The sequence below is a fragment of the Atheta coriaria genome, unplaced genomic scaffold (assembly GCF_025399875.1).
Source record: "Atheta coriaria isolate IRGN ID8LTWV9N9 unplaced genomic scaffold, Caltech_Dcor_3.1 hic_scaffold_7_pilon, whole genome shotgun sequence".
Taxonomy (NCBI): domain Eukaryota; kingdom Metazoa; phylum Arthropoda; class Insecta; order Coleoptera; family Staphylinidae; genus Dalotia; species Dalotia coriaria.
In genome coordinates, this window is record NW_027045449.1 from 7,722,219 (window position 1) to 7,749,735 (window position 27,517).

The following is a 27,517-nucleotide window of genomic DNA, read 5'->3' on the forward strand; positions in this document are numbered from 1 at the left end:
ATATCCTTCTGACCAATTAACTAATAGATGATTAAATTATTAAATTATGCAGTAAGGCAAACACTCAATTGAATAATCAAAGAGTTAAATTTTGCGGCTGGTTTCATGCAAAGAGTTTAATGAAAACGAGATCAAAAGCGAGGATTGCACACATATACAAGTAAAAATTAATTAAAAATTAAAACTCAAAAAATTCTGACAGTGTCCGAACGTATGGCGTGGTCTTTTGTGAATTACAAATCACATATTGCCTTCTGAGTGGAAAACTGCTTTTTTTTGTTAATGATATTGCGATTATCCACTTTTTTGCCTTTGTGTCATCGTGCAAACGTAGCTGGCAGCGATTATCTTTGCATTTGCGTGCGCAAACACCGCGGCTGGGGAGGTTGAGCGATATTTATCAATCGCTTGAATCGATGATGCGATGTGATGCGATCCTCTTTGATGTCTGGCTCAGGCATTCGTCCGAGGATGGTGTTTCACGTTTAATCCGTTTTATCGCAATCGTGCACCATTGCTGACAGCTTGTGTCCGTGAAGTGAAATTGTGATCGTGCTATAATTCTAGATATATTTTTACTCTTGAGACTGGTGGACAAAAAGCAGAACTAAAAAGCAATTATCAATTAAATAGTATTGTCGGATACTTTTGAAATTAGCCAACCTAATGAGTGTTTTTTATATTAAGACTAAGCTTTGAAAATATAAACGAATTATAATTATATTGTTATTGGGTTGAAATTTGACAACAAATGAGGCGTAACATCCGCATGAAACTGCATTTCGAAATTTAATTCCTCTCCCGATTTTGGCAACTTTTAATGAATTAATCAAGCGAGGTCAACAAGACTGAAAATATTTATATAGGTATAAACAATTCGAATTGCTAAATTACTTTTTAATCGAATTTAGCAAAAACAATCCTGTTCATTATTTTATTTTATATTTATTTCCTTGTGAGCAGTTTTTTTTTATTTCTCATGATTTGTGGTTTAATTCAAAAATAATGTGATAAAACAAAATGAGTAATGCTGTGACACGCTGTATGCCGCAACCAAATGATTGTGCATTATTCTGCACGAAGCCGCGCTGCGTTGCGCCGCAGCAGTGCAAATTTCATTTAGCTTGATTATCTTTTTTGATTAATTGTCCTTTGTCGGGCGCGCCGCTGCTGCTTTGCTGACGCTGACGCTTCCCACTGATGTGCGTGTATCATTTGCGCGTCATTTATATAACTGCATTATTGCACCATCGCATCGGCTGCAACGCTTGCAAACAATCGCGAAAAACTTTCATCATTCAATGTTTCACACCGCCTCGCGCAAACTTGTTCAATTTGCAGTTCATCTGAAGATAATTAAATTTTAACTAATTATTTTAGTAATTAAAATTGGGCCAGGTAAGGTTAGTTGTAGCAACGGGGCAAATTTAAATACCTTTAACATGACATAGTTTTAAATTGTGCTACCCTAAAAAAAAAAAACAAAAAAGTTGCTTACACAATTGTTTATCCTATTTTAAAAGAAAGAAAAAACGAGTGTGAGAGCAAAGGGATCATACTTTTTCATCAATACTAACGTAAACCCCGTTCGGTCACACTTAAACTATCCCACTAATGCAATTCCAAGTTAACTCGGAGCACTCACGATTTTACTCATAATAATTAGACACGTATAAGATTCTAGTCATATATGGGATGGAAGCATGTTGCAGTAGTCAAATTTTCGTTCGAATTATCGTTTCCTCGTCGTTATCTTGTTAGAGTCCTTTCTCAAATAAACACGCATTTCTTGGCGGGCGCCGCAGCGGCAACTACCGAAAACAAACTTGTTCCGACAGCGTCGTTGTTTGCGTCTTGCAACAAACAGAAGACATGCGAAACCCCGCGCATCGCACGCTTGTCTACTACATAGTCTTGCTAACTATGTTTACCAGCCTTAAAATGTAAATATTTATGTTGCATTTGCAAAACGACAGCCGAACGAAGCGCCAATTCGAACTCCAGTTGACGCGACTGCACGGAATCGATTTGTGCGGGCTACCCTCGCACGAATATATCTAGTGATGTTTCTGGACTGCAAAATGTGCTTTCTTTTCGTGGGGCGCGTAGATACTTCGCCAGTAGAAATTTTAAATGAGACACTCTGTAGTTTCGGGAAAAACACATGCAAACAGTAGCGGAAAACATTATTTACAACAGAGTACGAACCAGAGGGATAATGAGCAAATTGTGTTAGGCTTGGAGCGGAGGAGTACTCATCTCTTGACTGACCGCATGCCTCCGACGCTGCCGCCGCCCATACTCCCACCTATCTACGACGCGGTCACCCACGATGGTATTATGCATTAACCGCCGTCCGAAAAGTGCCGCGCTCTGAGGCACCCAGAGTTATTTATCCCTTTGAACCCGCACAATACTCCGTCATCAACGCACACTCCTACAACAACAGTTTAAATTATTAAATCAACAAAATTAAATATTCTAATTTCCACGTTGTGAACGCACACAAACGAATTTCATTTTCTGTAGGAAGTTGGATTACCCTGAATGAAACAATCCATCTATGCAAGGTTACATGAATTAAAGTACAACTTAAAAAATGTTTAGTTTAAACCAAAAGCTTTTTGATACGCACGCGATACGTGTTAGAACTTGAATTAAAAGGTGTTGCGCTACATGAATATTTATAAAACGTCCTGCTTGAAACCTTTTCCATGTTTTGTCAGATAAATATTCAATGTAGTTGCCCATTGGGCCCGGCATTCTCATAACCGTAATCTCAAATAACCATCATCGCGCACCGTCTTCGATAGAATAGATTCAGATGCGATATTTACAAGATGCTCTCGCACCTATCTGAGGTTATACTCGCATTAACTGAATCATGGTTTGCACTCAACGCTGCAGCAATTTCTGTAATTTATTTACATTTTAAAGAGCTTTCAACAACCAATTTGATGAAAATATTGATAAACCAAATTGAAAATTTAACTTTATGTTAGCATTGATGAAGCTGGTACCTTAACCTTAATGTGATAATAATGAACTAATTAAAAAATAAATGTTGAATGAACAAACACATTAGGTATAATTAAGTATAATATCTTAATTCAAAACCGATAAATTGCTTGCTAATGATACAAAGTTCGATTAAATAAAAACTTTATTGAAAGTTGTTGGAATAAGTGCACTTTTAAAATAAAATTAAGTTTGTCATTTCGCACATGGAGTGATGCCAAATTTGCGTTGAATGTTGCATCTCGCCCGACTTTATGTTAAATGTGCGCGTACGAAACTTTTCCACAACTCGCGCAATTTCCACCAAACAATTTCTGATGCATTTACTGAAACTATTTCTACAGCGCTCGCGGCCAACAATTTGAGCAATTTCTCGTTTAGCTTCACCTACATTACGCCGCTTTCAGTTTCAGCTGTCGGTTACCAGATTTTTCTGGGTCTTGATTTCGGCTTGTGTAGCCTAAGTAGCCTATGTAAGTGCGCTGTTTTCAGTTTGTGACCTAATAACTTGTTCTGGTTATTTATATAATTTAAATACGCATATTTATGTAATATTTGTGCTTGAAAATTATTCGGTGGCTTGAATATTTATAAATAATTATTACAGTTCACTGGAAAACATACTGTATAAAATGTTCTGACGCAGTCTTGCTTAATTTGGCGAAACAAAAGCTTATTTCCCTTTCCTTTAGCAAACAAGACGGTCGAACGCACACACTCGCACCCATATAGGTTATGTTACGCTGTTCTCACTACATACCCTACAAACAATGCGACAGCGGAGCTAAATGTGAAAAGAAAACGAGATAAAACGAAAACGCGCGGCGGTGGCTTCACAACCAGGGACAACACGAACTAGTCCCTAGACGAGTTATACCTATACACATGTTTCTCGACTGTCTTACATTTCCTCGCCGTACGCTTCACTTAAGCGGCACGAGTCTACTTGAAAACAAAATTTTATTAAGTTAATAATTTACAGCGTACGGATGTCTTCCTAACCACTTCACTTAGTGAGTGCATTTGGTAGTTTTTACTTGTTGAAGGAAGTTCCATCTCAATCCAAACAAATTCAGATGCTTCGTTTGTAAGGAACTATTAAGCTGAAAAATGTAAACAGCTGCTGATGTTAGTAAAGTCGCTTGCGTTTTGAAGACTTCTAGGGTTGTTGGTTCCCTTCTTTCTATATTTTTTGCTTTGTCGTCGGTTCAGCCTCTAACATTGAAATTTCTTTGGCGGACAAAACACGAGGCAATTTAGTTGCCCACCAACAATTTTTCAGTGCCATTTAGTCGTACCATTCACCCTTAAAACGTTCTTTTATGCTACGACAAATGAAAGCCGACATTTTTATATATAAATTTCATTGGGGTTGTCACACCTTGTACACCAAGCGATGGAATTTTCCAAATCTAAGCACAATTCTTTTTAATTTATTTGTTTCGCTTTTTACCTAACACCCTATACCTTCTTGCCAAGTATTCGTGTGCCAATTTTATTTTCTATAGAATGCGAATTCTACAAAACCTTTTCTGTTCTGTGAGTCAGTCATAGATTTCTCATTCAATCACATTTAAGCTCACAATGACATTATGAAGATCACGCAAGCGACGACTATGAAAAGTGCATTACAAAGTTATCTGAATACAGAGTGCATCGGGCAGTTACATTCAGAATCTTTATGGCGATTTTTCATCTTTTGTTAATTGTTGCGTTCGATTTTCAGTTGGCACCTGCCCATTAAGAACACGCAAGATGCCCAAGGTCTGGATGATTATTGTTGATTGTCTTTTAAGTGCGGACAGGCAAGGTGTTGCCATACAAAGTAGCGCAGGCAAGAGAAAAGAATACGAAATAAAAATCACACGCTGCACGCGCTCGCTGGAACGTGTCGGACATTATTAATGTGCCCAGTCGCAAAGTAAAAGCATTGTAATGAGTGATAACGGAAAAGAGCACAATCCACATTAAATGCACTACAATTACGTTTTACCTGTAGGTACCAAGGAAATGACATTCCATTGCTGCGCCATAATACCAAGAAGCTGAAAATAATGAAACTCTAGAATTGAAGAGACGAGCCACGGCGCTGGTGGAAAACAAAGAAGATGTTCATAAAATTAGAATCAATTAATTGAAATTTAAAACAATTTGGATGAAACACACTTCACAATAACGTGCTGTTTACACAAAATTATCGTCAATGCGATGTTAAATGTTTTATGCTCTTTTATATTCCTTTCCGTGCATAACAAGCATAAAATCAGATAATAAACATTTGAAACAAACTTAATGTATTTATTTAGGGTAATATTTCAACCTTGGCATATTCGTCATTTGTCGTACTGGTTGTGGTTCTGTCTGCGACGATGATGAATACGTTTAACTCAAGCTCACCTGACAGTACCAAACCGTATTCTCATGTCGCGCTCGCATATTAATCACAAGAAACATCGTAACAATGCAGGCACCACTCAACTATAGTTACTTATAACATCTTGGAGTTGCTCGTTGTCGCGCATGAATGCTAGTGGTGGCGTTGGACCAACAGCAATGCCGGCGGTTTCCAATCTAAACGCCCTGCGAAGACCAAGAGCTAGAGCACTAAAATGGTCCCACGTCTGCATACTTGGACTGTTTGTTGCTGCCATCCGTTGCCATCGTCGATATCATTCAGGCATGATGTTAGAGGAGGTTGGCTTTTCAGACGCACAGGAATTTGTCTTTATAAGTCGCGTCGCTGAGAAATTGTGCTTTATCATCTTCAAGATGTAACTAAAATCTGGATACTTGAATTTGGACTTACTTAACTATCTAGTTGTGTGGTTTTGGGGTGGGTCGAAAGTTGCATCGCTTTACAATTGACAAATTATCTGGGGAGTTTTGTGAGTTGTAATTGATAGTAATTTGGTTATTTCAAAATCATCTAGGCGTTAGTTTTATATTTATAGCATGTTTCTATTTTTCTGCTGAAATGGTACATGGTTCGTATAATGGTTGCATTTGAAGGCAGCAGAAGTTATCGTAATTAAAATATTTATCAGTCATAGAAATATTTATTTTCTTGTTTGATACCAATCTCTTGATATTTATATTAGTTGAATTCTCGAAAAGCAATAATTTTTCATTTTATTTGTATTTTGAGATTCATTATATTACTGCAATATCTTATGCAGTAACTCTTCTTTTCGTTGTAGTCGGCGTTGCATCACACCATGGTGCCCACTAGTAATAAATGCTAACGTAGTGATTTGGGATTGATTAATTGCCGTGAGCCTACTAAATGAAATGGTTTGCAGTGCGACGCAAGACGAAAATCTTCAAACGTGAACGAAACAACCTTATTCGAATCGTAAAGGTGCTAAGCAACGTGTGGTCCCAGCGGGAACATTTCCAGTCATTTCAAATCGCGTTCTCGTCGGTTGAAAAGATACAAACAAAAAATGCGTACTGATGCAAGCGGTGAAAAACATCAAGCAGACACGCAGTACATGCGTGATTTATTGATTTGCCTCTGCGTCCTGACAGCACACGTCTTTGTCCCTGTACGACTTCTTCTTACTTAATAACACAGATCATAAATTTATATTTGTTGGTGTTGCCGAAATTGTAAATCATATTTTGCACGTATCTCATCGTCAAAAATTTCACAGTTGTATGTTAGCTTATAGCACTCGGATGTGATTTGTGTTATGCAACACAATTGTTTGGTTGCATATAATTAAACTTAAGCTAAGCTTAGAAATATATAGTATATAGGAACATTATTTATATTTAAACTAAACAGAAATATTTGCAATTCAATGCCATAAAAAACTCAGAATCATCCATGGCGATTTTGTCATCTAAACAAATATGATTAAATCGATTTTGGCATCAGTAAAACGGCTGGATTTTAACACCATACTCGTATACCTACTCTTAACTTAAGTATCAAATTGGCTAAACGACGTATATGAACATTTAGCAAAGTGATGCTTACGCTATTTTTTCTACTTTCACTCCATTTCCACGTTTAGTTTTTTGTATTTGATCTTTTGTAATCTTCGAAATTCGTTTACTACATTACTGGGAAATGTGAGGTTATAAATGCCGTGCCATGCGCCAAGTCATGTGGCGCCGCGCCGACACGAGCAGAATCCCACGTGCTTTGACTTGTTTGGCAAATGCACAGGCGCAGGCTCCTCCCCGTGACTAAAGTACTTTAGTCATGGTTTTGGCCGTCCGTGTTTAAAGTACCACTTTTTTGCCTCAAAACCGTGAAAAAACTGACTCTATAAAGGTGGAAATAGAAAAAATATATTTATTCGAAGCATTGAAGATCGTAATGTCACAGAGTCAAAGTCGTGAATGTTGTTTATCGCGGATTAGTTGGTTTCTGATTACAACATCTAAAAGTAAATGCTACATAGGTTTTACGAATCAGTGAAATTATCTGCCTGCATGGAAGAGTATAGCTCATGCACACAAATAAATTGTACCAGTTATGCTTTTAACCGACTTAAATCTAGTCTCTTTCTACATGAGCCCGTATTACGCGCGATAAGACTGTTTTAATGCGCTTAATGCGAGTTAAACAAGAATTCTATCGATTTATCAGATGTTTTCGGGTTTACATGACTTTAGCTGACTTTAACACCACATATAGATATTCAATTACACGATTGGGTTGATAATACGAATAACCACATGCTGTCTATTGTAGCACAAGGTTTTATTGCTCCGTCGCGAGCAATTTCTTTTATAATTTATTGGGTTTATTGATTTAACATTACTGCACTTATCAAAGTGGAATATTTGTTTTATAGTACTGGTTGGTTAGCAGACAATGGATAGGAATTTGTTTGTTTTCGTGTTTACGCCGCTAAATTAATATTCCGTGCTCATGCGTTAATAATTCTTAAACAACTTTAAATGTTTTCAAATATTTTTTGCCTATCTCTGATGCGGCCCCGAAGCGCTCATTTTTTCCGCCTGCCGTGGAATTTTTACCCTGCGTGCTTTGAAATTAATGCGCTACACATTTTGCATCGCTAATTTGCTCAGAGCCTGTTGTAGTGCTGTTTGTACATTCATCCTGTAGTCGACCTCGTGTCTAATCGTTTTTAGAAATCTTTATGGACGATTGAGCCTAACATACTATGGGTGTGTTGACGGAAAAATAAAATAACAAAAACAGAAAACCATACGTTTGTGAACTGCTGTGAAAGGCTAAACAGCTTAAAATTATTAGCTAAAATAAAGAACCACAGAAATAAAGCCGCAAAGGTGAGCCCACAAGTTGCACGCAGGGGTAAAACGCCTGAAGCGCTTTCAATAGGGACAGGTGACAATGTCAGATAGGCTCACGAAGATAACGAACACGAAACATTTAACGTAGCAAAACAAATTTTCAGCCGTGCAATTAGCTATACGTTACCTGCTTGAAAGAAATCAAAAAGAGACACTAATAGTTGCAATCATATTTAATAATTAAATAAGTCACAATTTTAAAAACATAGCTATTGTTTAATATGAACTCCAAAAATTATTTACTCAAAATGTCCAAATATACCAAATGAGCAGGTGCACGACCAAAAACACCCTTAAATATGACATTTTGAAGTCCATGAAGTTTTTTTGTACACCCACTTTTTGCTGAAGTGTTCTGAGTTGGAGTTGTGAAGAAGATAATACTTTTGGGTTGGGTACCGGTTTCTCTGTAGAGAAGCACCTGCTCGCATACGTTTACTTGGACTGCTTGTGTTGCTTGAGGTAGCTAACCCTTTTAGCTTTTTGCTTCGCCGACTTGCATGCCGAACAAATAAAAACATTTCTTGTTATTGATATATCGTGGAGCGTTGAACACCGTATACGAAGTCCTTGAAAATTTGCAACGTGGGTGATCGACGCAGTGGGAAATAGGCAAATTGAAATGACTATTGAGTTCATATTCGCTTTTTAATAATAACCGCAAAAGATATTTCTTTAATGATTTAAATATAGTACGCATTTATATTTTGATTTTCTGCAACAGTTTCTTATATAGGTTTTGTATTGATTGAGACACGATTTGTGTTTCTTTTAGCATCTTGCGTCATTCGATGGACAATATCAAAAGCTATTGAATTATCGTAATTTCTGAATGCCGGACCTCGTAGGTTGAAATCTCGCTTAGAATAGCATTAGAAATTGGCGCTGAATAGAAGTCTTTCCAATTGTTGTACTTTTTTGAATGGACTCTTGCGCTCCTCCGATGGCCCCCATTGGTGTGTAATTTGCTTTTTATACCAACTGCAGAATTGGTATATGAGCATATATCTGAAGATTGAAGTCTGAATACAGGCGGCGCGGCGCGTTGTTGTGATGGCCGTATGCGTTTATTTCGTATTGCTTGCTCTCCTGCTTCCTTATTTCTTCTTCATGCCATTTCAATAGTATATTAATGTCGGTTTCTTTTGGTGGTCGGACGTTCGGTCGTTTCCTCCATCGTTCCCTGCGGGCTCACAAAAGCCGGGTTTTATTAATAACAATGCGGTCCGGCGACGCCGAATCGGAGGGTTTGAGTTAGTTCCATTGGTGCGCGCGTAATAAAGGTTGGTGTTTGTGGGCTTGCAGGTAGGCAGGTGTGCGTTTTTTCGGCCCTTGGCAATGCAGTGTACCACGAATTCCTTCATCTCATGCGGAGTGTATTTCTGCGCCAAACCGCACTTAAATGTGATATTCTTTACACAATGAACGAAGCGAAATGAATCACGGTCAAATTTACCTAATTTGTGCTGGAAGCATTTGTCAGAACAAAAGAAATTAAATTGAAAAGGCTGTTATTAGAATTAAAATCAAACCAAAGTTTAAATATTTATTAATACCTATAAATAATTACTGTCATTAATATTCCTTTAAAATGTGAATATCTAATTGTAGTATAATATGCTTTATTATGTAATTTTTTTAAGCAATGTAGCAAATTTCTTATGTTTATAGATAAGCGGTCCTTTTGTACATTTAACAAGTTTTCTATGGGTCGTACTATAAGAAGTAGTCAACAATCAGAAATTTGTTTGCCACCGAAAATTACCTCCTGCATAAATATCTGAGAAGTTTAGTCGACAAATTTAGAAGTTTACGATCGCGTTTAGGTGAACATTACGCAGGCAGGGTTTGCAAAGTATCTTGGTTTCTTATCGAACGAGAAGGGAACGAAAAAGTTTTAAGTACAAATGTGCGTGTCAACCGGCCTCGGTAAAAGTTGTGTGTATCGCATTACGGAAAGACGCCATGCGTCGAGACACGTCTTGTTTAATTAATTGCAATTCGATAAATAGTTCTACTCAAAACGCGCCCTAACATACAAGCGGTTTAACTTTATTATTCTGCAAAATAAAATATAATTTTTAATTATGTCATTGAATATATAAAAGGAATTAATTTTAATTTCTACGGGACTGTTTTTTAAATTATTTTCCTGTCAAGTTTTTTCATTTTTGATAATTCGGTTCGTTTTATTTTGTTCTCATAACACCCGGTGCTATTTCATTTCGTGCTGATATGCTTCCCAGGTCGACTCAACGTTAGCGTCTGATTAATTTACGTCCGCGACACATAATGCAGCACGAGCCCACCGTCGTCTATGCGGCCGGAAAGTTTTTGGATGTTTCGGGTGTTTCAGGGAGGGTAAAAAATCGAGTATAATTTATTTGCGTCAGGACGCACGAACGTACCGTGCATGCCCCAGACGTTTTTCGTTGCGTTTCGAGGGCTTGGTGCTCATACGAACTTGAAAAGTAGATCCAAGTGGAAGCAAAATATGCAGCACATAGTTCGAATAACTAAGAAAATTACGAAACAGTTTCCCCCTTCTCGTGTCTTATCGGTAAATTATATAAGTATTACGTCATTGCGTGATTAATTACAGTGTTTGGATTTTCTTTCTAGCGACGAAATCAAATCAGTTTATTTCATGCAATTTCTTTCGCTTGCGAGTGACATGTTTGTTTCTTGCGCTCACTGGTCCTGCTGTCGTCTCGATGTCACTGGCATCAGTCGTGACATTACACGCCTGCCTAGACGCGGAACCTTAACGTACAACAAACTGACAACATCCAGCGAAAAGCGTCGAAAGAAACGAAATTAAGGACTCCTTCTTTTTTCCGTTTTCCGACGCGAAACAATGGTCGGTGTCTGAGGGCCAGCGTCCGACGTCGTCATCATCCCAGTCCAACGTGGGGCTGAAAATGATATCCCTCTGGCGTTGCTCGGCGTTGCTTTGGGCAGCGGTTTTTTCCGGTTCTGAATTACTCAGTTGTGACATCGAATTCATCGAAAACTCGAGTGACAAGCCAGCGAACAAACGCCATGGACACGAAGACAAATTGCGAAGACATGAATGGTTCTAAGAACCTTCTGTTTAATTATGATGAAAAATGTGGGGATTCTTCTAAAACAAACCAAATTGTTATCGACCAAATTGTTGTTTTAAAAAAATATAGAATAAAATTCACCATTTCATCCCTCATCACTTCATAATTTTCCTCGACTTGGATTCTATTGTTAGTAAATAGGCGAGGAACGTAATTATTCGAACACAAAAATACCTTTGAATTTTTGTCCATTATTTATTTTTTATGATGGCGAGTCCAATGATGCTTTATTTATGCGGTTATCATGGGGTGTTTGCAGTCCGCGTATTTCTTATACTATATACCTATCCGCTAGGAAATGTTTCAACCGTATCTATAAATATTTATCTAACGCTTCATTGTGTTCCGTTGACTGATGATGACTCCTCGGTAGGGCCTTAAAGAAATGTGCGTGTTCATTCTTTTGTGTCGCTTTCCATTTTTATGCTGTGGTCGGCTTTTGTCTACTACGTCTTCGAGTCAGTCAGGTAGCGTCGTCTCGCAGCCGCCGCAATAAAAACTTCAACATTTATACCAAGATTCCAAGATTTCAATCAAACGCTTTCTTAACCTTGCTTTTCCTACGCTGTGTCTGCGCGTTTATGGCAAAAAAAAGATATGAAGCAACAGCAATTGACGACGCATTGCACAATGAAATAAATTTGTTTAAATTGCTGTTTACTTTGGCCGAGAAAAATCGCAACGTGTCATTCCGTGAAACCACACCAATCTGTTTCACTGTGGAATCCTAGCAAATTTTCTCTAATTGCGCGATTGGGCACGACTGAATGTGTTATTTTCACTATTGCAGCAGTGTTCTGTGGCATTGCTGGATTTCTCGACATTGATCTAAAATGCTATATCGTTAGGTCTTGGGTCTTGGGTGCACTTACATTCCGCGCGAAACAGGAATTTCCTTTGGATTGCGAATGGTAGATATCCTTCTCGCTTTTTCGCTGTAGCTGACGATAGGTACCCGATTTGGCCGAAAGACGGAACAACACAGGATTGTGGTACTTGCAGTCGTTATTAAATTCTTTGCAAATTTGCATAATAACTCTAGACACAATGTCTTCGTTTGTTGGTATTTTCTCACGCCATTGTACAATGTAAAATTTGTGGTTGGAAAAGAAAAATTTAACATTACATAAACAAGATAGAAAACACTTAAAAAAGCAAGATACATAATTGTTCATTACATCTAGGCAAAATCCGGTATGAAATACAAACTAGAAAAATGTCAATACTCAAAAACAATAAATGAATACAGATTTTTCTGTTTTACAAAACAACGCTGTCGATTAATTTAATTCAATGAGTGCTTATATTTTGACCGGATTTTATTGTTTGCACTAAAATTGGTTTTAACCCAACACCGTAGAACTATGTTTTAATATTTTCGAATAATATAATTTTGTTATGAAATCTCGTGACAGTTGGAAAATGTTGTACCTACTCGTACAGTCGGACTTCAAATCAAATTAAAATACTGGATTTTATTTTGCATGTAATAAAATATTTATTAATTGCATTTGAATGTATAGGTAACTATTGAACCATTGGATTTATTTAAAAAATGATACGAGCCTATAGACAATAATAGTTAATTGTAAAAGTTCTAAGATGTAGCTATTGTATGAAAATTTACAACATATCTTCTAAATCACAATAAAAATGTTTTGTAATGTAACAGTAATGTAATTACAGCACTAATTTTCAATGTTTCTGCTTTACAATGTTAAATAACAAGATGTGTTAATGCAAAGTAATAACACGCGTGGAAGACGGTGGAAATGTTTAATGCTTCATATTTTTATCCCCCGCTCGTCCCTTTCGTGTAATAAACATTAAAATTTCTTCACTGCCGAACGGACGAAAATCTTCTAGCAGCGCTATGCTTCCGCACATGATATTACGCACATTTGCGTAATTACTTACCTACCCCAGAAGCGCCTCAGACATACCCGAATGTGCTAATGCATTTCGTCGTTTCAGCAATTCGTGTCTTCATGTATAATTTAATGTTTCTTCGGCTTGCTGTTTTAATTCCGTCCTTTTATTTCATAAATACACCCACACACAGTGGTTACAAGATGGCAGCCGCAGTCGTAGCTGCCGCGCCCCCTAATATTATCATTAAAACGACACGTGTCCCATTAATGGGGTATATTATTCGAGGCGACACTCGCGATTTAGCGACGCAACTACCCCTACAACAAAACTTTCCTTTTCCACACGGCTTTAGATTACATCAATACACGCATTGGTGTTGCATTAACAAGCTGTAACGAATCTTTTTACTGACGCAATGGTCCTACTATAGATATTACACGCACACGCGTGCCATAAAACATGCTTAATCAATCGCAGCGAATGCCAATCGATTTCAGTGCGTCGACAACAAATTTTATGTTTACACACATCCCCTGATAACACACATAACAAAAGAGATCAACATTTCCCAGGCCAGATTAACACTTTCGAATAAATAATTTCAAACGTTGTATTATTCACAGTGACATTGATATTTACTGCCAAGATAATAAAGTAAAAACCCTTACTTTCACTCTATTTTGAGTAGAAGACGAAGTCTATAAAAATGAAGCAAAAACTATGTAAAATTTTGTTTAAATGAATTCCTATATGCAAACATGTGGAATTCATGTGCAATTGTGGAAACGCATTACGATCGGTACGTGTCAAACCAGATGTATCGGTTGTTTCGCCTTCTACGCCCTTCGACACCGACACCGACAGCTTTCCACGTATTCGTTGCGAGATGTTCGATCGCTGTTAATTGTGTGTTTCCATTGAAACGTTTAGCTTTCAGCTTTTTAATATGAATACGTGCGAACAAGCGCGCTGTTATTGCATTATTGTTCTCTATTGTTACTGCGCGTGCGGGTGTTCTTGCGTTCGGTTATTGCCGGAATTTTACGGCCGTTTAACTTATTTTTAGGCACGTACTAGCTTAATGATATCGAGGAATTTCATTCACGACTATAACAAAAGCGCGAAACTAAACAACATCTTCGCACGTACCAATGACTAGTACCTAGTACACACATATCTACCTTGACATTTTTAAGGTGTTTGTTAATAAACAATACGCTTAAAAACTTCCTAGCGATTCTGATATAATTGTATTATATAGATTATTAAGACTGTTTTGATTGCTTACGAATGTTTCACAGCTTTCAACACTTAAATCGGAATGTACTCGGAGTAACTTCAAGATGGCTTTATAAGCCTTTCGGATTCTGTGGCGTATGAAACCGAACAAGCCCTTTGAAATCTATGCAAATTTTCACAGCCGCAATCCGTGCTTGCAAGCGTTGTGTATTTTTAATGCTGTCGTAAACGTTCGACAACAATCAATACTACTCGGATACAACCGAAAATAACAAGCCCAGATTGGACAACATCCGACTTTACACCACCGCTTGCAGCAAGACATTATATATTTATAGTTTTATGGCGAGCACATGCAGCGGTGCACCAGGTCCGGCAGGTACTAATTCACTGCTACGCGTCGATAACTTCTCCTGTTCGCCTGCCTCCCAACGTGCCAGAAACGACAATACTGTTTATGACTTATTTATATTACAGGTGGCTAGGATATTTTCTTGGATTTCACACCTCCGTACAAAGCTATACGTCAAAGTTGTAAATTATTTCACACTGTAATACGTGCTTCGCTTATTTATTGCTGCGACAACCAAGTGTCATTCATAATATTTTTAACAGTTTCACATCCTAATAGAATGCACGTGTATCAAGGCAGCTAGCACATTTTTGGAAGAAAAATATTTTATTCACTAACCTTCCGGTACTCACATATCAGCCAATTGTTTTTTTTTTCCTTAACTAGTAAAAATCTGTAATTTTTGCTGGAATACACAGAAATTATTGAATTGCATGGATCCGTGAATATTTACTTACATCCGTTCGTTTCAGTATATCAATTTTGGGTTCGGCATTCTGCTTCAACTTCGACTAAATGCAGGCTTCCGCTAGGTCATGAAGAAGTAAACCAAGTATACCCGATGTTGCTTTTGTTGAAAACCACCTCAAAGTGTTTTGTGTAGACAGATCCAGGTGCCTCTCGCCTCGTGGGTTCATTCTTCGAACGAATCGCAAAAGGTATTGTCGGTTCTGTCATAATTTCACCCCATGTGGACGCATCTTCAAATCAACTTTTTGAAGACTCAATTTTGAAACTTTCCCAAGAATATCGGGTGCACGCCATTGGATAAAATTTTGGTTACTTAGGTATAATGCTACAATTTTATTTTACGCACTTTAACTAAGATTTAGAACTTTTTCGCATAGCATATTTTGCAGATACAATAATGAAATTGAGAATATAGGTGCCGAGGTATTTTATTTGTATCTCAAATAGTTTTTATCAATTTTAATATTAACTGAAGCTAAGAAACTATATCTTCAAACCGAGGCCACTCTACTTCGAAACATTCCTAGATTTTCTTGTTGTGCTCTTTATGTCAGTGCATGTGTGTATTTATAAAGTTCTTAATGAAGTCTGCTCGTGTTTAAACACGAGCTAAAAACAAAGCATAAACTTAAACATTTGAAATTAAACGTTGCCGAGCATCCGCGCATTCGAGCGAATTGTTTGTTTGAATTTCCGTCATCGAAAGCGCTGTGCTTCCTCTTTCGTTTCCCGCGCGAAACGCGAGGTCTTTATGAAACCCACTGACATTTTACGCATCTTCACACTCCGCCTTGTGCGCGCCATGCTGGCGGGTGCGCATGGCGCACTCGATGTCTGTTTCCTTTTTCTTCGCGCGGATAATTTGTAATTAACTCCAAGAAATGTGAACTGCAGCGTACGATGCGGGCGAAAAATCATAAACAGACGCGCGCCGGAAGCAAGAAGAGCAATCACAACTGTGCACACTGCAAATTAGTATGAAAGTGCTATGTTAGTATGTTATACGGAAAATTAAGTATGGCTAGAGCAGTGAATGTTTAATTGAGGGGGAATTGGTTGAACGTCAGTATTTTTCTGCCTACATATTTGTAATTGAATAAACTGAAAAAAGCGTCGACGACATTTGATACCTTCAATCTGATTGGCACTTGTAAAAATATCAGTTTTCAGAATACGTAGTCGCATCAACAAAAAAGTGTGATATTTGACTGAAAAAAAATATTTTAAGCTAGCAGACGGGGTCGTATTACCTACTTCAATATCTCGAGAGTGATGTGGCAATTCTCTCCACAGCGGTTTGACATTTTGTGTATGCTAAATATAAAAATGTCAATTTCCGGCCACTTTTTTTTTATTTATGTAGTGGTAACTTGTGTAGTGTTAACTTCATTCTAATGAAAGTCAACAGTCCACGATAACGATTATAAAGTCAAAGAGGCAATCAGATTAATGGCTTTGTTTTCAACCCTTTTACCTGGCGCTACCTGGGACAGAAAATACGCAGAGTACATACCTATCGATAAAGTTGTTCAGTCGAAGGGTTGCATTGGCAAACGTAGTGAGGGTTTACCTGACGTTGTGGGTATAACAGCTAGACGTTTGCGGCTTCCTGAACTTTAACCCTCTTGAAGCTGGACTTAACAGGAGGGCAGACATTTTAATCCGGGCTATAAAACGATACTATACGTCGAAATCATAACACATTCCTTCATTTTCATCCATCAAACTCGACTTCCATTCACATAAACTGGGCTAGCAATCATAATGTTAATTTTTATTTTTTGGTTATAGCTCCAAACCAAACCATTTTTTTACATAATGGCTTGACAATTTTCACAACAAAGGCATTGGCAATGCTTAATTATTAAACTCAATACTCGGGTTGTGTATGCTGATGTTGTTTGCAATTCCCGGCTACAATGTGCCAATTTGGCGCTTATTGATATAGTGAGCGGTGGTAACAAAAGGTGGGCAACTAACAACAAGCAACAATGTTGTTGGCTCTTCTGAGTTGATGCATTGGAAATGCGGGTCGAGCGGTGGCAAGCAGTGATTTTATTAAAAGCTAATATTTGGTTTCAATTCGGAAATATAAAATATTTATTGTGTTTTGACTTTATTGCCTATCTACTATTGATTACAAAATTTTAAAAAACAAACCTCACACTCCTCTTTATACTCCGATTATTCTGACTCATTCGAATTTGAATTGCACGCTAATTCTATGTTTGTATGTTTGAACTTAGTCACTGATACGTGCTTATTCCGAATTCGTGTGATTCATGCAATAAAACCAACAGAAAAACACGTGTTTCGCTATGTAAAAATACGCGATGAAAGTTTTGCATCGCTGGACTTCCGGTAATTATGAAATTAACTATCGATTGAAATAATCCTCGCTTGAGTGTGTCGAAAGTGCAAATTTTCCTCGTCCGTGTGCAATTTTCGGTTTTTCTGCGCGCGTTTGAAGTGCAGCGAACTGCAGCCTTTGCCATTTTCGCCACTTTGCAACTTTACTGGCTCAAATCGTATGTGTAAAGCGACCGACCTTGCCCGCCCGAATGCTAAAAGTTGCGGGCACAGAAATACCACAGCGGTCCTACACATACAGTACTTGTTCAGAATCAGAATAAAAAATCGCGTTCGGGTGGCATTTTCGTTTATAAACTAGGACATTTCGAATAACACGGACCTATTTCTCTAGGATTGTGCCTAAAGGGTGGGAAAGGACAAAAACGGGCGGAAACTCTTACTTTATTCGCAGCCGACGAGATGGTAAACACGCAAAAATGCACGCTTTTTCATTTTTTGTACCTTATTTTCTTTAGTGCACTACTTTTAGGCTCCATTTTTATAAATGTTTTCCTCGTCTGGCGTCATTAATTAAAGATGTGCGGAGATGTCATTTGCCCCATTAGGTATGTCGTTTTCAAAATTTAATTCAATGCAGTATTTAATATTTACAATGGGATTTTTATGTATTTATAGTGTTTTTGACAACACTCTTTATAAATATTCGAACATTGAATAGCAAAACTGCACATAAACATGTGCCTTTTTCACATACATGCCCTTTTTGGCGATTTTTTTGTCGTGATTTTTTCTTCTTCGTCGCTACCCCACACACGCCCCACATTATACACATACCTTTACATCCCTTCAACCAAATCAAGCAAGTAAAGACCGTGCGGAACTGTGTGGTTTGCGTCCGCCGGTCCAAGCTCGCAAAAGGTATCGGGTTTCCAATGAACCGCAAAATTCACTTCTCTGTCGAATTTTCCTCTTTTTTCTACCACACCGGGCTCACTCAACGGGCCCGAACCGTTTCACTGCGACAAAATGTTTTCAACTTTGGAGCCAAACTTTTTGCTTCTTCCACTGCATGAAACGAATAAAACACGGATAGAGGAATAGAAATTCGTCAGGCCATATCGAATCGTACGACAACCGAAATGGTTTTAAATTGCCCTTAAGGAGGGCCTAATTCGGGCATTAGATATATATGTGGACGAAATCTTTGAGGTGTGATCAGGGCCGACAAATAAATATACACTGAGAATAGCAACCATCAATGAGTAACTAATATCCATGACAACATTTTAAAAGTTTTATTCTGCGTTAGTTTTGCAATGGAACTAATTCTTCTTTATCGGTTGCGCACAAGCTGTGCGGCAGCAACTAAAGTATATATTCATGCCCAGAAGAACGCGCTTGCGTCTTTTACTTTCTTCGATTTTTCTTCATCTCCGGCATAATGGAAACGTACGTGCTGCACACGCACAGTATGCGCGTGTTTTCATCTTATTTCAATCGCGACGAATGTGCAAACCATGAAATAAATGTAGCCATTGACGGGCGACTGTAAATGGTCGGCAATGAATTCGATATAAATGCGCGTACGCGTGCCCTTTACATTATGCCCCGGGCAATATTTAAAAAGTTGTCTTTTTCGTGCAGCAAGGAAAGAAGTTGGCGGCGCGCCAAGCGCAATAAAATGAAAAGCAATCGATTCAATTTTAGAAAGAGTGCGAAACAAGGTCCAAATGAGATTTGTACTGTTTCACTCTAACCACAGCCATGTTGGATTTATAACTAGCAGAGTGAAATTATTTCATTAACATGAATTATTCGTACAGGATTGCAGTTTAACAAACATTTGATAAAAATGAAGCTGTATGTTGTTAGTTTTTAGCGTTATAGGCATATGGAAAAGTCTTAATGTTTACTTATATGTCGGTACATTATTTATGATCAAGTTTCTCCTTTATGGAACAGGAATAAAAATTGCGCAATTATATTAATAAATCGCTTCCCTTCTCGCTTTGAAAAATTAGCATAAAAATTACACACAGGTAATACGCACGTTTTGCCGCTTTCCGTTATTTACGTTTTACGGAAACTCCGGTTGTGTTTATGAAACCCCGCAACGTGGACGATTGATACCTACTTAATAATCCACAAAATACAATAATACGACTCTGTGGGGTTTTATTCTTTTTGTTAATCCCTATCTGACCCTATTTGTCTCACCGCTCTTCGATAATGCAATTGTCAAATTTGGCGTATCCGCGACAATGGATAATAATATTCAATTAAGATTTGAGTACATTTGTGTGCACCTGAAAGAAATATGCGGCCTTTAGTAAAATGCGCACAGCATATTTCTCGGCGGTAAAAATCGATTGCCTAAGAGACATGAGCACTTTGAGCACCCATCTTACATTATAAACATTAGTATGCGCACCGTGTGCATTGTATTACTGTAATTTCAGATACGCATACATTTAAGCTCGTAGCTCGTCAACCATATTTCATATTCTGTATTTGAGTCTTTCTCTGTTTTTTCTATTAGATAGTGACGTTTGAACAATGATAGAGTAAAGCATGAACAAACGACACATTCAGCGTCAACCCGCATTGGTGTGTACTTAGCAAGTTTGCATTCCTTAACAAAGTTGGGCAGAAGTATGGGTAAAAAGATTTAAAATATTGATTGCTAGTTATCGGTGTAATATTATAATATATTAAAAGTGAGATAATTCACTGTATAATGTTTATAGGGAGCAATAATGCATTTAAAATCACTGGATTGTTAATGCATTCATGATAAGTAAGGAGTGAAATTTTAGTGTTCTTCCTGAAGATAGCAAACAAGCATTTTTAATTATTTGTGCTTCGAGCATTTCCTTCCTCGAACCTCCTGTCGCGTATGCTGGCGCTGGCCGCCTCTTCTTATATGTAATGCCTTAAGTTTGAAATTGGGTCACATCATCAGCACATTTGCCTCGGCACGGGTCGTCGTCGCGTCGAGGTGCGCTTTAAACCGAAGACAAAGTTACCTTCATTAAATTTACTTTATTATTACGTGCAGACACGGACGCGCACCATGCATGCGAAGTGCACCTCTCTTCTTCATCTCCATGCACAGCCTCCGTATCGAAGCTTATACCTGTAGGTTTGTTGCCTGCCGACCTCGGTATTTCATGCAAGAAGCATGACGGAATGAATATCAAAATCGTTACTAATGATTAAACGCATTGCAAGATAAATTTATGAAATATTTGGATTTTGCATTATCAGACTATTCGTTTCAGACAGATTTACCACTCTTGCAGCGAAACGTTTCAGCACACAAGGGTGCTTTAAATGTCATTTTCTTCGTTTTCTTCTTTACATAGTATAAAATGAAGTTGCTCAAGCTGTCTGAAGCCTTAAATCTCTTAAACTACACAACGGATTTTTATAATTTTTCTGAAATAGATAGCGATTTGAGAAGATGTTTTTTATGTACACGTGCATACACATGCAATGTACAGAAAATCCGAGAAAATAAAGGATTTGGTGTCGATCAGACAATTGAATTGCATAGGTATTTGGTGTGATATCGCAGCATATTTTTGTGTGCAAGACGCGCGTACGCTCCCAAGCACGATCGTGCTACATCGCACGCCGCACGAGTCAGAACGAAGCTGTAGATAAGAAATCATGTACAGGGCAAGACGTATGATTACGGTTTCCAACAAGAAAAAGGGCAAAGTAAGCGCAAAGCAACGCAAAGTATCCTGTATGTTTGATCGAAAAAGAGTTTGAAAATGCTAATTTCAGTCATGACTGGAAGACGTCGTGCGAAGCCGGGGCGCGATGCTAGTCTGTAATAAAAATGTGTTCAATATGTGGAATTAACCGTTAATACCGTGTATACACAAGTGTCTAACACTACAAATAAAATATAATATTTTCACCGAATTTTAAATAATAGTTAAAGTAAAAAATTGCGTGATGAAACTCAAATACTCGGTGTTCGTCGCGTCAGCAGCACCACCGGCGACGCCAGCATTCTCACATTTGCGACCAAAGTCGAAACGACGCCGCACCGCGCCACACCAAACACGTTCTTGGTGCGGAGTAGGGAGATTGGACTCGAGTGAGTCGACGCCGCTGCCGCGCTGTGGGCCTGCCGCTGCACAAACTAATCAGTTCTCGTGAGTCACTCTTGGTGTGTAGTTCGTGCGGCGCGCAAAAGCAGCTAGCACACCCGGCGCAGTCGCGCGCATTGTTAGAGTGAGCACATCCTCAGCGCGCCCCATAATCAAAACGCCGACGATGATTTAACCGCTAAAGTACAACGCGCGTGCACGACACTTTTTTTGTTGTTGTATTTTTCGTTTCCACTCATGGTTGTTCCAACGCCTCCAGTTACACCGACGACACTTGCTAACTGGGGCTACGTCGTTCTCGGATTATTTTGATGAGTTGTTCAATTGGAGTGCGCTTGTTTTGGATTTGTGCAATTCCTTGTGGATTTATTTAATACATTGGACATATTCCGATAACATGTTGACTGTAAGTACATTTTCGAATAATATTCACATTCCAACTTTGCAACGTAATAAAAACAACTGACGTGTTCGTAATGTTTAATCATGAGCAATCGCAAATGTTGCGAGTTTATTTGAGATGATGTTGAGGTGAGGTCAGCGTGTAGTTTTGGATTACATGATAAATCGTTAGTTTATTCATATCGCTTTAATTTTCAATTATTTTTGATATCATGATGATGCAAAACAAACATTGCTATTGTGGGAAATTTCCAATTAAGCGGAGTAAAAAAAAGGAAACACTACATAAGCATACCGATGTATGTTGCGATATCAGCGTTTTCAATCAGCTAGCGATCCTCGTATCACAACGACAGTACAAACACGATACGATATGTGTGTCGGATAAATTTGAACAAAGTGTATTTGTTGGTTATTACCGGTCGGCCAAACACACGGGGCGAGGTCGACGTGCGATAACACTTTTCCCAAACGCATTCACTAATGTTACTCCAATATTTTCTTCTATATCGGTTAATTGTTTATGTTTTCAATCGCTTCTACAACCAATGAGCAGCACTGTAGCTCGAATCTAAGCAGAGTAACGGTAGTTTAAACAATGTTAACGAACTCTAGATCTTACAACATGAACATTTAGTCGTTAGACTTAAATCCTTGCATCGGAACGGAACTAAAAATATGATTTTATTTTGTTGTGTAATAAACAAATAAAATCCTTAATTGTGGAAAGCAGTGTTTTTTCGCTCTTTCGCTCTTCGTGTTTTCGTTGTCGTTTGATGAAAACAAAAACATTTCGGTGGCTATACTCAACGCTACTATTCCACATATCATGCATGTGCTGCACGCACCTTTAATCTCCCAATCAGTGGTAGGCGCGTAGTCGGCGCGTACATCAATTCGAAATTAAAATTAAATTACGCCGCGGTGAGCTATATTAAAGTATGAAAAGACCACGAAAAAAGCGTGTTTCGGCGGTTTCGTTTCCTCTTATTCAGCTGTTTGAAGCGTACCTAATAACTCTGTGCGCTGTAATTGATTTACCGTGAAACAAAACAACTTACCATCCACATGTGGTTTCAAACGAAAAAGTCGGTTTTCTAAAAATAATGACTGATCTGTTTATAATCGTCGATAATCAAAAATTTGCTTGGGAATATGTTCGAAGGTGAAGTCAGTTTCATCTGAATGTTTAATTGATCGATCGAGATGGGATTTTCAGATATCTAATGTGTGAATGTGAGGTTTGTAAAAGCTTGGAAATTGTCGCATGCGACATGACTCAGCTGCAAATGAGAGCTACAGATTCCACTGATAATGGTAGATATTTCGTGTGCTTGATAACTTCGTTTTCCAACACGGTCATGTAGGACTATGTAGCCGCCAACTGTCAAAATTCGCAAATATTTAATACCTAACAGCATTTTACTGGAAGAAGGCTGTAACTATTTTGAGTGGGGGTAGGTACTAGATATTCTTTTCTTGATTATGGCTTGGAGATGTTAATGTTTTTAGCGTTTTTAGAATAATATATTTAATTTCCATGACATATTTGAAACTACAATGGTTGTACAAAATTAATTCATCCAGCTGAGGTACAATTATTATCGAGAATGAATCTCAATTTTTGGCTTATGATTTTTTTAATACACCAATCGCAATGTTGTGAACAATGCGCAATAACTATGGGCACTCGAATTGTTTATTTACGTCTAGTGTGCGCGCCGATACGGCAAGGTATAATAAAATTAGTTATGAAACTGAAGATAATGATGACGATTATTTTCCCAAGTAAAGCGAGTCACGAAATCGTGCAACTCGAGATGTACCGAGCGCGGCATTCATATAAGATGTGCTGTATATTTCGTTTCGGTTTTCGCTTCTCTGGTCGTCGTTGGTTTTTAGTGTTGTTTTAAGTCCTCTGTGCTCGGCCGGCTCTTCATACCATAACAATATAGTAGTTTGGATTTGTTATGTTTTCTTTGTTTTTTGCCTGCCTCGGTTTCCTCGCGTTTCCAACATCACATAGAAAGATCCGCCGATTCGACGACGAGCCAGAGATTAAACGATAAGTCGCGCGCCGTGCCTCGCGGGCGCACATACCGCCGACATAGAGAATATGAATCGTGCTGGGATTTAATGCAGGCCATAGAATAATGTTCGCAGCCGGGTCAATCTAGCAATGAGCCAAGAAGTGAACAAGAAGGAAGAAGAAACTAGAACTAGAATTGGAGCTTTGCTGTCGACCGGGCAGTGTATGTGGTGTGTTTTGTTTGTATGCATGCGGGGCATAGAAGATAGCAGGCTAAGCTGAAGTTTGCTCACTGGTCGGTCTGCTCATCGAAGTTAATATGTATGTACTTGTATTATCCAGCAGAACGCGCTTGTTGCTATGAATGTGCTACTTTTTCAGTATTAACTTTATATCAGCGCAATGGGATTAAACAAGATTCACATTTTCTTTGATTATGCACTTTGGGCACAACAGATCTCATTCTTAATACTTTTCCCTTGATATCATTTTAAGATTTTTTAGTCGCGTTTTGTGGTGTATTTTCTATGCTTGTTTTTCTCATCCATTGTTGTTCTTGCGACGATTATTCATTCATCACCTGAGTGCTGGCAATGGCTTGTCGGCCACTTCCTGTGCTTTTTGCTGCAGCCATTCTCTTGCCCACAGTGTAAGGCATTTGTTTAATTTTTATGGAATAAAGAAGAAAGACCTACTTCATCCGGGCAAGTCCAAGATGCAGAAATTTACAAATGGAGCAATTGAACATTTCAATTCATCAAAGAATCTCCAAAGCTTCTAGACTTATATTGTAAGGGAGCTGTATGTGATAAAACATGTAGGCTTTTTTGCATCTCCTCAGCACTTTTTCTTCGTGAAGCATGCTTTGTGCGCCTGGGGTACCTTCACATTTGCTATTTAATAAAAAAAAGTGTCTGCGAGCATATGCAAATAGTACTCACAACGTTGTAGAAAACATGATAAAAATCCAGTCCGCTAATTAAATATCTGAAGCTCTCCTCATCGACCTGCTATGTTTTTTTTTGTTTATTGTAGGTACGACGATAAAAATGCGCACCATCGTCATTCATGCCTCCGAAACGAGCAACTAGTGTTGAAACACACCGAGTGATGCTAATTAATAAATAGTCGGTTCTTGTTCAGATTCAATCAAGTTGTATTTGAGTTTTAATTAACACTTGCGTGCTGCTGCTCTCCCACAGCTAGCAGACAACTCTTACTGATGCCTCAAAGTATGGCAAGAAGTCAAAGAGCAAGTATTACCTAGTATTTTTTGTAGCGTCTCTTCTAAAAAAAGATATTTAATTATTTGAAAATCATGTTGCTTCGCTGAAATCATCATGCGATCAACACTGAGATAATATGCTTTAGATGATATTTTGTTAAGTAATATGAGACAGCATTTTTTCATTAAATTAAAACGCACACACATGAAATTCATGTTTGAAACATATCGCCCTCGGATGGAATGTGAATTCACGGTAGCTATCTGCGGGCTTCTACTAGGGTCCGCTATTTAGCAAAAATGCCTGCTCGGTTCCGAGCGCAAAACACAATTAAAATTACTAGGTACCTGTGAGCGTGCGCGTGTTCCCGCGAGGCTTCACTTCATTTTTCCACGATAGCGCGCCTGCATAGCACATTAGCTCTTGGAGGTGCAATTTTGCGTCCAGTTTCTCTCCTGCAGTACAGGATTTCGTTTCATTATTGCTCCTCATTTCCTCTCCGTTATAGGCGTTTGGCGACCGCGAGTCGGGCAACCACTAAAAGACTCGACTATATCTCGACCATATCTCCGGTATAACTAATGCATATTATATTAGAATACAAGTACGAGGAAAATAGTTGCGTGCATTGCTGAAAGACTCATACTAGCGGTGCTTGGAAGTGCCAGAGCCAAGTCCTTGGTTGGTCGCGGTGTAAAGAGAGCAAGTAAATTGTGATGTGTGTGTGTAGTTGTAGCGCGCAAGTACACGCCAAGTACACAAGATCAACTGTAAGCGTACATGCGTGATGATGTGGGCAGGCTGCGAAGCGGTTTAGTTAGGCTATTGAACTTGCCCCGTTCGAGTTCGAACCGTTGGCGATGTCGCGATGTTGAAAAAATATGCTTGAGATCGTGTTCCAATAATAATACATTTATTTGATTAGTGCTATCATCTGTTTGAGATTCAAATAATTGATTTATTCTGAATTTACAACTGCTTTTTCGTGGCGATTATTTTATTGCCTTGACATTATTGTTTATTCTTTTGATTAATGCTCATTCTACGCTATAAAGAATGCATTTTACCAATGCAATAGGGAATTATTACGTTTCGTATTTGTAGCCGCTCTAAGTCATTAAACACCTAGTCATGCAAGCTTTCAATGCACGTCGGTCATATAAAAATTGTAGGAATGGCTACGAAGCAAAAGGAGAGTCTATTATAGGTATACGCAAGGAGTACTTCTACGCTAGATATACAGACGTTTAGTTATGTATAACTGCCTGGTAATTTTATCTTGAGCATATAATAAATTCTGTTTCCGTTCGATATCGTCATAGTATAGAGGTGTGCTTGCTTACTTACTCACTTACTTTACGATTAACTCGCTATAAAGGATTCGTTTCATAAAAATTATATGAAATGCTTAGAATGCTTGGAAATCATTTCGGAGATTGGATAGAAATATAACTGCTAGCGTTATATTATGTAGCCGAGAAAATTCGTTGAAAACATTAGAAATTCAATTAATATCAAGAATGCGCATTTTGCAACGAGAATAGGTCGTCCTGATTGATATTGGAAACGTCAATTTTGAGTTTGGGGGCGGCGATTGTGTGGACATTTTAGCACGGAATTGGCAGCGCAACGTCCGCATGCGTTTTGCTTTTCGTACCCGATAAGACTGGGCCATAAAATACAAAACGCAAAAACGTCGAAAATGAACGGATTTATTTCTGCCATTTACTTTATTTATAGTCGGAAAAAGCGGTGGCGTGGCTGAGCACAGCACACCCATACGGGTTTCCATATCCCTTACTACTAACACGCACAGACGCCGCTAGTGACTGCCGCCGATGCCGCCGCTGGTGTCACTGCTGTTGAATGTGTCTTTGGTAGCACTCTCTTCGGTAATTCACTGCCGCCAAACAACTGAATATACACTTTATGGGTGCTCATTCGCCGTTTGTGGTGGAATATCTTCCGCGTTTTGTATCGCGTAGTTGCGCAAACGCGCATATATTTTATTATATTAATACAAATACAAACACTGTAAAATTCAATTCCATGCAAGAATTGGCATTTCTTTA

At 38.3% G+C, this 27,517-nt stretch overlaps 1 protein-coding gene and 1 long non-coding RNA gene across 4 annotated transcripts in view; both read left to right on the top strand.

Annotated features, from left to right (window-relative positions):
* LOC135795344 (leucine-rich repeat and immunoglobulin-like domain-containing nogo receptor-interacting protein 2) overlaps positions 1 to 27,517 on the top strand; it is a 114,151-nt gene that overhangs the window by 75,839 nt on the left and 10,795 nt on the right. The window contains exon 1 of one of the 3 annotated variants that reach the window (XM_065307002.1): positions 21,810 to 22,194. The exons of the other annotated variants lie outside the window; for them this stretch is intronic. Within the exon in view, the coding sequence (XP_065163074.1) occupies positions 22,186 to 22,194 (9 nt within the window). The 5' untranslated portion in view covers positions 21,810 to 22,185. Of the gene's footprint in view, positions 1 to 21,809; positions 22,195 to 27,517 lie in introns of those variants that run through there. 3 annotated transcript variants of the gene reach the window in all.
* LOC135796038 (uncharacterized) lies at positions 3,399 to 5,214 on the top strand. Its single transcript, XR_010549220.1, has 3 exons — positions 3,399 to 3,491; positions 4,745 to 4,950; positions 5,018 to 5,214. It is a non-coding gene; the product is annotated as an uncharacterized lncRNA (long non-coding RNA).